This window comes from Solanum pennellii, chromosome 3, assembly GCF_001406875.1.
Source record: "Solanum pennellii chromosome 3, SPENNV200".
Classification (NCBI taxonomy): domain Eukaryota; kingdom Viridiplantae; phylum Streptophyta; class Magnoliopsida; order Solanales; family Solanaceae; genus Solanum; species Solanum pennellii.
The window spans coordinates 66,752,533-66,764,508 of NC_028639.1; the positions used below are offsets into that span (position 1 = coordinate 66,752,533).

The 11,976-nt window shown below is 35.8% G+C and overlaps 3 protein-coding genes across 4 annotated transcripts in view; all 3 read right to left on the reverse strand.

The window, feature by feature from the left end:
- LOC107015065 (indole-3-glycerol phosphate synthase, chloroplastic-like) overlaps nucleotides 1-2,492 on the reverse strand; it is a 6,037-nt gene extending 3,545 nt beyond the window's left edge. The window contains exons 1-4 of the mRNA XM_015215229.2: nucleotides 2,129-2,492; nucleotides 1,305-1,553; nucleotides 1,027-1,203; nucleotides 171-245 (exon numbers count right to left, since the gene is read on the reverse strand). Of these exons, the coding sequence (XP_015070715.1) occupies nucleotides 171-245; nucleotides 1,027-1,203; nucleotides 1,305-1,553; nucleotides 2,129-2,338 (711 nt within the window). The 5' untranslated portion in view covers nucleotides 2,339-2,492. The remainder of the gene's footprint in view (nucleotides 1-170; nucleotides 246-1,026; nucleotides 1,204-1,304; nucleotides 1,554-2,128) is intronic.
- Nucleotides 2,493-3,250: 758 nt separating this feature from the next.
- LOC107015329 (aldehyde oxidase GLOX-like) lies at nucleotides 3,251-5,347 on the reverse strand. The gene has a single exon (XM_015215569.2). It carries the CDS (start codon nucleotides 5,133-5,135, stop codon nucleotides 3,402-3,404), a length of 1,734 nt encoding a protein of 577 aa, XP_015071055.1. The 5' UTR covers nucleotides 5,136-5,347; the 3' UTR covers nucleotides 3,251-3,401.
- Nucleotides 5,348-5,484: 137 nt separating this feature from the next.
- On the reverse strand, nucleotides 5,485-11,330 carry LOC107015330 (E3 ubiquitin-protein ligase RGLG2-like). Of its 2 annotated transcripts, XM_015215570.2 has the most exons (12): nucleotides 11,089-11,330; nucleotides 9,689-9,921; nucleotides 7,852-7,936; nucleotides 7,634-7,774; nucleotides 7,445-7,558; nucleotides 7,243-7,340; nucleotides 7,035-7,114; nucleotides 6,847-6,952; nucleotides 6,616-6,743; nucleotides 6,285-6,486; nucleotides 5,971-6,027; nucleotides 5,485-5,888 (listed from the first exon to the last, which is right to left on the reverse strand). In XM_015215570.2, exons 2-12 carry the CDS (start codon nucleotides 9,914-9,916, stop codon nucleotides 5,808-5,810), a joined length of 1,320 nt encoding a protein of 439 aa, XP_015071056.1. In that variant the 5' UTR covers nucleotides 9,917-9,921; nucleotides 11,089-11,330; the 3' UTR covers nucleotides 5,485-5,807. The 2 variants fall into 2 exon arrangements, with proteins under 2 accessions (XP_015071056.1, XP_015071057.1); XM_015215571.2 differs by lacking the exon at nucleotides 11,089-11,330 and having other exon boundaries at nucleotides 9,689-9,925.
- Between the last annotated feature and the right edge of the window lie 646 nt (nucleotides 11,331-11,976).

Sequence of the window (11,976 nt, forward strand, 5' to 3'; positions counted from 1 at the left end):
CCCCCCCCCCGCCCCATCCACCCAGGAGCTCCCACCTTTTTGCACTCTGGGTGACTCGAACTCACAACCTTAGAAATGGAAGTAAAAACTCCCTCTCTTGTCCCCTAAAGCCATTAATTACTTAAAGAACTACAATCCTTATCAGCAATTTGAAGAATCCAAACTTTTACCTGAAAATATTTCTGATCTGTCAAAACACTAAGGCATGCTGCTCCACCTCTTTCATAAGCTTTGGCGATCTCAACCTGTGATGCAAAAACGTTGAAAGGTTAGTCCTTCCATTTCAATAATTTCAACAAGGGTAAGTAAGTTGCAACTGAAACATTTGAACTCTCTTTAACGGGTTTGATTTAATGGATGTTTTTATTTGGTACCTTAGAAAGTGCATGACTAAGTCTAATAATAATTATTGTGGTATTAAATAACTCGGTGCAAAGGCAAACAACACAATGATGTTAAAATGGTAACAATCTGATTATAACTTCTTTTTAACTTCCATTTCTTTTTCTAGATTTTCATTCATAAAAAGAAATACCAATTAAATGTAGCTCAAGAATACATGCCTGACAACGTCACCTTCTTATCATTTCCTTGGATGCTTGTAGGCAGACAAGAAGCATCAAAATTTTCCCTATATAGGACTAGTACTTTTATTTGACAAGAATATTGAATATTGTCTTTCCTCTTCATTTAGTTTATAATCTTATCTCACTTCAAGTGCCTTCAAGAACGTAAACACATTTTTTAGGAACTATAAATAGTTCTGTTGAATATGATTAGATTATATAACATAAGATTCCTAATATAATTCAATAGAAATAAAACCAGTCAAAAACTACTTCAGAGAAAAGAAGAAACGATAACAAATCTAGACATGTCTCGACATAGTTTACTTAAAATCAGACCTTTACCTGACAGATATTCCTCAGCTCAATGTAGAAGGAATTCGAAACTAAGTAATGTCAAAATAAAATAGTATAAGATCTTAAGCATTCAGTTGACATGGAAGGGAAATGACAAACGTACTGGATTAAAATTTTCACGCAGAACACCTCTACTTGGAGAAGCCTTCTTCACTTCAGCTATAAGAGCAGGCAATCCAGTTCTTGAATATGATTCTTTCAGAGCTCCTAGAAAATCCCTGGTAGGTGGAACACCGCTAAGCAGTTTTTTCAGTAGAAGAAGCGGTTTCTTCTCTTTCATCTGGCAAACAAAATTGCCTTTCAGTTCGTCCCGAATGTAATGAAACAGGAACATGATAGCATACCCTCAGGCAGCATTTGAGACTCTAGTCCAAGAGATACCTGTGAGACTTCCTTGTCCTTGTACCAGATAATTTCTTCTAGAATGTTAATAGGAGTATTGCCTTCATTCTGCATGCGAAATTCAAAAGGGCCAACATAGTGCAAAGGAGGTCCTGTTGTCGGCCTCCTTCTAATTTTTATACCCTGACTTGCAGCAATTTCATCTTGGAATCTTTCTACTTCCCACTCCTTGATTTTGAGAGCATCTCCTTCAGGAATGGTGGATTCAGAAACCAAAGCTGAATTATCCTTCAAGTCAAATCAATTATGATTTATCTTAGAGAAAGGATCTCCTATAAGAAAGGCTTTTCTCATCTATCTTGTGATGCTATCAAAAAATGCAAACAAAGAAGGCATGTCTACACCCGAGAATTTGAGCTAAATCTACACTACATACATTATTCCGTAACGGAAATATGACATCTTTTTTACAAATTTAAGAAGCCCAAAATTCGATGTGCAAACTATTTGAACATCAACTACTGAAATGAAATAATACCCACCAGTTGGATTTTTTTAAAGAGCATGGAAGACAAATTACGAAAACCTTAAAAAATGGTTATCCTTAACAGATTAAAAACAAAACTAACACAACAAGGATAATTCATTAATCAAGCATACACCTTTTTGCAGCAAAGGAAGTAAACAATCTCGCGGCTTCTTAGAATGCATAAGCAATGAGAAATAACTAAATTAATCACGCAACATATAGCAAAAAAGAAAACCTTCCTTTCAAATGCTGGAAAAAAATGACACAGATCATTCCATCTTCAAGTCACAATCAAAACCTAATAAAGCAAAATTAAATCAACAATTTCGGCTACCTCTTGAGCTCGAACTGGTGTAAATTGGGGCAAAATTCGAGCTCGGTGTGTCGTGAAAATAGTCGTTGGAACTGGCAAGGAGAATGCCGGTTTCCTAGGTCTGGGATTGGCAAGGAGTTGAAATGAGAACCGGGGTCTTACCGTCGCCGCTGCAGAGGCCGCCGTTGCGGTGGCGGCGGTGGTGGTTCTCAACGGCATTACAGAATCCATTATTCAATTAGAAAAAGAAAAAATGGGGAAGTAAATGGCTGTTCTTAAGGGGCTATGTTGAACCACCGAAGAACTATAGAATATCTCTGCAAAATTAGATTTAGATCTTTTGGGGATTTAGCCGTAGCAGCCAACCCCCCGCGACGCATCACGTCAACGGTATCACTCAAGCTTTTTTATTATTTTCTACAGTCATATTTTATGTGATATTATTTTATTACATAATATATTTTGTGACATTATTTGACTCGTTAGATATTTAAGAATTAAAAAAAAATTTAAAACTTATAATATTATAAAATAACTTTTAGATATAAATAAAGTTTATCACGATAAAGTAAAAGTTCAAATACTCAATTGACTAAAATTTGAGGAAAAAATGATCCTACAAATACTTTATTGTATGACATTAAAGAAATTTTGACATTGTGTAGTATTTAAGACACCCAATTGGGTATTCTTTGTCTTTTTTTTTTCTTTCTAGTTTGGGCTATGGTAGTTGAATCATAACCTCTCTTTTTTTTCTCAATGTTTGGACTAAAGTAGTTGAATCATGATCCAAACAAGTTTGCTTATAAATTTTGGCACACGTGTGGAAGAATTTTCACGATCTTGTAAGTCGTAGTCATAGTATATTTCTATATATTTACTTTAAGTATATATCAAATGTAAGACTAAATTTAAAAATTTTATAGCAACAATTTGATTGAATAATTTCATTTGAACCTTGTTATAATTCACAAATTTGATTGAAACATAGTGGTTCAAGTAGAGCCAATAAAATGTCAAGTTCAATACTTGTCCTCAGTAAAAAAAAATGTATATCTTAAGTTGTTAACTAATGAAATAATCATTTCAATTTCACAATCTCAAACAAGTGTAAATTCATTTAAACATTTTTAAAAATAAGTGTATTCGGAGCCGTGAGAGATCTCTTATCATTACAAGGAAAATAATACTTGCAAATACATAGATAGTAGAGTAACATATTTCATTGATAAATCATAAAATCGCGATAAATTATGAGAAGACAATATTAGCAAAGTTACACAAGATAATTAATTCAAGTTGAAGCAGGTTGAATGAACTTAATCCACTCAGAAATGCTGGGAATTCCCTCATTAACAACACTAAGCAAATAAAATCCACTTGGTGCAACATTAGCTGATGGAGGAGCTTCAACAGTAGCATTCCACCAACCTTTTGCATCACTTATTATCCGTGTGCTCCTGAGTCTCAACAACCTTTGATTCATCGACAGGGAATGTGTCGTAAACGGCGGAGCATATGCACTAAAAGCCAGATATCTACTAGGTTTACTCTCTAGCAAAAAACGAACCAAAAATTCGTTACCATATGCAATTCCTTCCGTGCCATTGATGTCAATCGACACGTTATGAGGCCTTTGATGATTGTATTCCTTGCCCATATAGTTCGGGATGAATGCCTGTAGCCGGAGTTCAGTAGGGTGACTTACATTTCTGTAAGTGTATTGGTTATTTGGATTGCTTCCTGCTACTAGTACACTTCCATCAGGTACAAGAATTGCTGATGAATGAAACATTCTCGCGATTTTAGTGGATTTAAGAATAGTGAACCTTCTGCCAAGAGTTTTCTTGGGGTTGTATAGGTAAGGTTCAAGAGCAGGGCCAGCAGCATTTCTCCATCCAGCACAACCCCTCTTTGCGCCATTTATGATTAGCACGTGTCCTGTTGGAAGAAGCACCATATCGTTCATAAGGCGTGGCCCTGGCATGTTTTCCATCTTCCATTTATGGTTATTTCCAGTGATCACCATTCTCCCGCAACTGTTTAGACCTGTCAAGAATGTGCCCTGTTGAGCAGCTGCATTCGCCCCTGAAGCTGCTCCTCCACATATCATGACCTCCACTTTACGGAAGCCATCTTTTTGATCCAGTGGAAGAATAACAGATGATCCTGTGCTTGGATAACTCCTTGACCCTATCCCGGGGATTCTTGGGAATTTCTTTACAACCCTGTTTTGCTTGTAGTTGAAAAGAATGGAATCCCTGTTGGCAAAAATGAACAATTTGCCATCAACAGAAAGGTGAACAATAGGATAAAGATTGTTTCCATCTTCATTTCCATCGCTAGTTTGCTGCAAGAAACTAAGATGGAAAACATTTCCATTGGTTGACATTTTCGGTATAAACTCATACGTGAAGGACCCTCGTCCTCCAACAACGATGATCCTGTCATCTGGGAGAATTTGGCTAGAAGCATACCAACGTTTTGCAGATAAGTGTTTCTTCCCCAGGCTCCAGTCACAGTTATCACCACTTTTACAAGGCCCAATGTAGTGAATCCTTGTCGAAGCATCTCCAAAGCCACCTGATTCAATGATCCTTCCATCACTCAAGATGGAACCAGAAGACGAAAACGTGTCAGACATGATGTTCAAGCGCCTAATAGTGTTGTTAGAAATGCTATACTCAACAGAATGAACATAGCAAGTTGGGTCTGACAAATCGTCACGACTGCCCTTGCATCTTGTTCCATTTAACCGATGACGTAGTTGGTATCCTGATCGACCAGACCCGCTCCGATCAAGCAGTATCACAGTGTTCCAATGGGTTAAAACCATCTGCACACCCACCACTCCAGTGTTGTTCAGCAGTAGCTTCCATGTCCCTTTTCCTTCTGCAGAATGGTGCAACACAGCTTTTGCTCTGCATGAAATAAGACAGTGCAGTAAAAGAGCTGCACTGATGATGATGCAGTTGATTCTTGTCTGCCAGAGCTTCCCCATGAGAAAAGAAGTAGGAGATTTTTTCATCGAATACCTTTTGGTTTGAAAGGATATATAAGGGACTTTTAGAGGAAGTCATGCAAATGAGCAATCAATTTTTCAATTAATCTTTGGTCATTCTTTGGTCTAACTAATAAATGGTTAGGTAGAGTTCTTTTCACATGAACCTTTTGTGTGACAATGATTCATTATTAAGGGAGCACCAAACATTCTTTTTACACACTAAAAGACTCAGCCATTCAGCCCGAAAGGTTGCAACTCAATTAAAAATTGTGACCTCCAAGATGACCTCAGAAACTTGATGAATGTAGACAACTGTATTTGTTGAAGCATCTAGAAGGCATCACTCTAATTCTTCTAAATTTAGAAGCATTTCGATAAGAGAATAAATCTTCTTGGACATTGTCCCGTTTCTTCTCCATTTTTGTGATACTATACATATTAAGGGTTTGTTGATGAACACAGCTGGAAAGCAGAAATTTACTTGCACAAAGAGCACCAGATTCAACGAACAATGAGTTACCTTGAAAAAAAATCTATGTACAGAGCAAAATACTGAAATGTAGCATCTCTAAATTAATAGATGTTTGATATGGCTGACATTGTTAGCGCCATCAGAATGTAACCCCTCCTTAGTAATATGAGAATCAGAGGCTTTCTTAACTAGCAGCAAATTATTCATCCGCGAAGAGAAGTCACTCAGTAAAGTTTAATCCTAGTTTGAATACTGTCCCGACAGATGGGGCACAACAGCAGATCTTGACCACATTCACAACATGTCTGCAAATAAACGGATCCTGTCAATATATATAGTTTTGGTACTGCTACCTGAGAAAGAAATTGAAAACCTGCACAACTATACCTGATGTCCGCAACCAAATGCCATGTCCTTTGGATTGGTTATGCAGATGGGGCAAAGCTGTCAAAGCATGAAATGTGAAACTAATTAGTTAAAATAAAGATTCTGAAGGTACCATCAAGATATGGAACCAAATATCAGAAAGGAAAAAGGAAATGGAGATGAATAAGTAAGAACAGAATCGAAATCATGTGACAAAATCGATACAGAATGAGTCCTTTATGGTTTATGAGCAGTAATCACAAGTTGAAATAAATACAAAAAGAAACAAGTATCTAACCAGCTAACCTTAATCATACAGAAAAATTAATGCTTACCTGATTATCTGCAGAACTTGCTGGATGACTTGACCCAACAGCAGAATTGTGTCCACTTCCAACAGCTGAATTGTGTCCACTAGAAGAAGGTGCACTTGGACGGTCACTACTGTTTTGTGAAGGTTTTGATGTGCCGAAAGAAGCTGCACCATATTGAGGAGGATGGAGAGCAATCCTGTCAATTTCATTCCCTCTACGAGCACTGCTCAAAAAGTACAAACCAGTTGAGAAAACAAAATGAGCACCGACTGAAGAGTGAAGTAGAAAATAAACTGAAGATAAATTTCAGTATCTACTAGTAAAAGATAAACGGTGAGCGTTAAGTTTGTACCCCAGAATGTTCAGCTCCAGAGTTGCTTTGTACTGAGACGGTATCTCCATCAATGCTGACAAGGCAAACTCTGCTTCTTTCCTGGAAAGAGCCATATTCTTTGCCATGATATCTGTAAAATTAACAAACTAAAGAAAAAACAAGTACACTTGGAAATCAGATCTTAAGGCAATAAGAGATACCAAATCAATACCATCAAGAACAGGAAAAGAAACAGCAGTAGTTACTTGCCTGGAAATTGTCAAAGGCCCGAGCAGGGATGTTGTCATCAAATTCCCTCATCATGTCCCATGGCCCATCTCCAACCCCAACTAAAACAATTGACAAGGGGTATTGACTGCAAAAGAAGATCAAGAGAATTCAAGAATTATTTGGAAATAACACCATCAAAGAATTTTTTTTTACAGCAAAAAAGTTACCTAGCTTTAACAATTGCTTCAACTGTTCTCTTCTCTTGAGGGCTTAATTGGCCATTCACAGTATCTACACTTCTTGTAACCTGCAATAGTATCTCATTTTAATAATCAGTATCTTAGCACTAGGAATTATCTGAAAGAGAACATCAAATGCATCTGGTGACAAAATAGAATATTATATATATTGTTCTTATAGCAACAACATATCTACCTGTCCATCTGCTATTATCAATAAAACATGGTACTGACCACCACTCTGCTCAACAATAGTGATTGCCATTTCAATAACAGGAGCAAATGATGTTGGGCCTGTAAAGATAATAAGTGTCGTGAATAGAATAAGAAATGCAGAACTATACCCACTGTAGACCATCAGAAATAGGCAAGTACGAGAGAGAAGACTCAAGTTGGACCTGCAAGCCGTAACTGGGGAACTAATTCTCTATATCTACCAAGTACTTCCTCGAATCCATTACAAAATTTCTCATCGGGATAGAAGCTGAAGACTTCTTGATCATGTGTTGAGGCTGCAAATACACAATTAAATAAGACCTCTGTGATTAAAACAAATCCAATTAGAAGTTAGGTGTTAAGAGAAGTACCATCTCCAAATCCATAACAAGGAATTAGGTTGTCCTCATCAAATTTCGACAGTGTTCTTCCAATGATCGATATTGCTTGTTCATATGGATTTTGCCCATCTCCAATGTGATGCAAACTTTTGCGGTGGAATGACCTTGCACCTAGTTCAAGAGTGGATTAGGTGGACAGTGTGTTGTAACTCAAATATAGGAATTCCACAACGAATTCATGTATTTACCAGTCCACTCATTGCTCTTGGTAAAATCAATGCCAACAATTAAGTTAGATGACTCTAAACCAGCACGTGCAAGGGCATCAGTAACCTAGATAAGAAAGTAAGTTACATTATTAATAAAAAGAAAAATATCTCAAAGATTCTGATAAAGAGATTTTCTTTAAAACAAAAAAATTCACACTCCCTAACTCCAGCATTCAATACATCAGGACTTAAAGATTTGGTTTAAAAGCATACTAGTATGCTCAGGTTTAGTGACAGTTAGTTTCCCTTTTTTCTTTTGACACAGTTCCATTGATGGCATCAAGCAGATGCAATAAATACAAAAGGTAATAACAAAGTAGAGTATGTTAACTCCAATTCATGACAATCTATGCTAAGATCAGGGAGCTTCCAAGAAATTATCAGGGCAATTTACAGGGGACAGATTGTACCAACTAAATAGACACGAAACATCCAGCCTTGAGGGAGCAATTTCACATTTACTTGCCAATAAACTTAAATGTGGCTACACATCACATGTTGGATTGACAAACTCTCACCAACCCTCTCAGAAAATTTGGTGCTTTACAAGCAGCTTATAGCTCACAACAGACAATTGGCATGTTCAAAAAGATACCTTTAGGTGCAAACTTAAATGAATATATACGGAAAAATAGTCGGAACCAGTTGCTTCACCAAATATAGAAAAGTAGGATGCAGGGGGACATTTAGTCCTCATTTGTTAGCACTCTGTGGAGGTTTGAATCTGTATGGTTCAGAACTTAGATTTTAGATCATCAAGTGAATTGTTTACATTATGATTTAAGCACTTATTTGATCTAAATAGGTCAAAAATATTAAGATCTTGAACAAAGTCTTAATATCATTAGAAGTGTTTATGCATGGATAATTTGCACAACCACTACCACTTCTGTTGCCAGACACCATCACCTACCACTTCTTTCATCACAACCATCAACCGCCACCATTGTCAACCACTACTATCAATCACTACATACCAAACCAATCACCTCCATATACTAGCTAATAGCACTAACCGTTACCACTACCACCACTACAAACCATCTCCACCATCACGAGGGAACGAACACAAATGTTTTAAATTTTTTTTATCAAATAACAATTTTAGTTTATTTTTTAAAATATAATATTTAATTACTTTTTTATTTGTATTGTACATTTATTATTCTTAAAAAAAAAACAAATAAATTATACATAGTCTTAATCATTCACAGTTCAAATCATGAGACAATATCTTAATCATTGTACATTCAAACTCAAACATCTTAATCTTAGCGAAAACAAATGAGGTCTTAAGACTCTTTTGGCAATAACCATGAACATATTGACATCGAAAATCACTCGATTCAACGAGTCAAATCTGACATTCCTCAAACCGAAGCCCTGAATTGAACAATGCACAAACAAGATGCAAAACATATCATAGATGTTGATTCCGAGAAACTGTGAGGGAACGACTATTCATCTTCTATCAAGAAAAAGCCTATGGAAAGATGTTGTACAAAAATATTGTGTCGGCTTATCTTCTTCTCTTTTCTAATCTTACAAAGCAGGTTCAACACAATTTAATGTGGCAAGTGACAGAAAAACTTTAAGTATAGTATTTCAAACAATTGCATATTTCAGCATGAATTAAGATATTACTGATGCCATACTCATTCTTGTATTTGTAACTTGAAAATGTGACATGAAGAGGAAATGTTTCCTTTCAGCATGAAGGACAATTATGGTCAATATTTCCTAGTATCATAAACTTTCTGAAGTTTTATCCTTCTACCCACTCATACATTGGAAGTGTTTCACTACATGTCTTTACCTGTTCTAAGCTGTTGTAGTCATCATCTATCTTTGAAAATTTCCTCTCAAGCCTTTTCCTTGATTCAGGAGGTGGACCACCGTATGTTTGATAAGAAGGTGGTGGTGGATAATTGTAGGTTGGTTGAGTATACGGTGATTGTGCATAGCCTGGATAACCTGAATTTGAACTGGAGCCATATGATGCATATCGGCCAATTGTTGACCTCTTTGAACTCTTGCCACCCATGAAATCTATAGACCAATAAACATTCATAACATTTTTCGTCACCAAGAAATTTAACATGAAAGATGCCAGCTTATATGTTAAAACAGACACAGTTACACACCAACGCCCAGGTGATTGTATGCAACACAATCCCAACAGGTTGTAGTTCACATAAACCATGAAATTTTTTTGATCAGATTGGTAAAATCTTAGCCAACACTAGTAAGTAAAAAAGATAAACAGATCCTAATCTGAGTTCAACCTCGATGATGAGAGGTAACATCTACTAAAATGGTCAACAAAAGAATGTGTTGATGTTTGCAAGTGAAGAAGTAGGAAGAGGATCAGCTGATGTCCAATAAAGTAGCAAAGGATTATATTTAGATTAAATAGTGCAAAACTAGACTGTTGTACGCATCAAAGCTCGTCTGCCAAGCCTGCCTGACTCACTATTGTGTGATTGCATCAGTATACGTTACAAGCTTGGCCAAGCCAGGCATGGTCACCAATCAATCAATCTCGTAAATCTGACTTTGCAGTTACTATCTTAGGACTAGCCATGTGTGAATATATAAGTTTAATAAAACATACTTATGTGTATATCTTCCAAAAGTTTATCAGTAAGTCCGTTTTAACATCAAGTTTCTTTTGGTCATGAACAATCAAATGTTGGTTAATTGTACCGAGTTTCTTCATATATTACCCACCCCACCCCACTCTACCCGTCATAAATGAAAGAAAAAAACAGAAGAGAGAACCCAAGAAAAATTGTAAAAGGTAAGGGAAGACTGGCTAATTGCAGATTATAAGATCAAAAAAAGTTCAACAATACAATAAAATCAAAATTGCCAAAGCATTCAATATGAATCGAAGATAATCAAAATTAAGCCAAGAAACACTTAAATTTCAAGTCACAATTATCTGTCAAACACTTCAATTCGAATACAACGTAATCAAAAACACCTTTTTGCCAGCACCCAGAAAGTCAAAAACAGCGTACAATCAGAACAACTACACAAACTCAATAAGAAACTATTCATAGAGAAGATTCTACAATTTGCATAAACTCATCCCCCCACCCCCACAATTAAAGACCCAAATGTACACTAAAACTTGAAAATACTCAAATCTAAATACAAATCATATAAAGGGGATTTCATCAAGAAATGAAATTAAAAGAAAGTGCCCAGCACCTTTTCAAGCGCCGCCCAGGTTTTGCTGCATTACTTGAGATTCTCTCAGTTTCTGTGTGCCCGATTCAGGAGTGGGGTAGTGGAGAAAGGATAGAGCAGAAAAAAAAACAAAGTAGGTTGTGACAATGAAGCTTTTTGCTTGTTTATGCTTTAGGAAGTGGACCAACCGATTGTTTTTCTCTTGTTCTGTAGCGTACGTTTCTTGATTGTTTATTTCTGTGAAAGTTCTCTTATTGTGGCCAAATTCCAACACATCACGGGAGTTTGCTCTATTTATATTCCAATCAAAATGACTATGTATTTTTATTTTAACTCTATTTGATCGGAAGCTTAGTAATATTAAATTGATTATGTGATATTTTTTATAAACGTAAAGTTTATGTGTACATTTTATTCTCCTAGGGATTATAGCAAGTGTATTATAATTGACTAATTGTAGTATAGTGTGTAATGCTACTCAATTACATAAAGGAAATAACTCTACAAATATCTCAATTTCATATTGTAAAGTGTAAACATGGCCATTTTTGGTATATACATTAAAAAAAAAAAAAGAAGGTGTTTAGACATTTTATGCACCATTTCCCACCTGCAATAAACACTCTGAGTGTGTTTGGTACGGAGGAAAATGTTTTTCATGAAAAATATTTTCCTAGAAAATGTTTTTCTGGAAAATAAGTAATTTAGGACTTATTTTCTCATGTTTGGATGGTGAGTAGAAAATATTTTTTGAAAATAATTTTTAGTGTTTGATTTATGAATGAAAAATATTTTTGAGAGACATCTTTTATTTTATTTTTACTAGAGTAAAAAATAATTTATGAAATTTAAAATATTTTTTAAAATCAAATTATTATTTTTTTGGGGTTGGTGGTGGGGTGGGGGGTA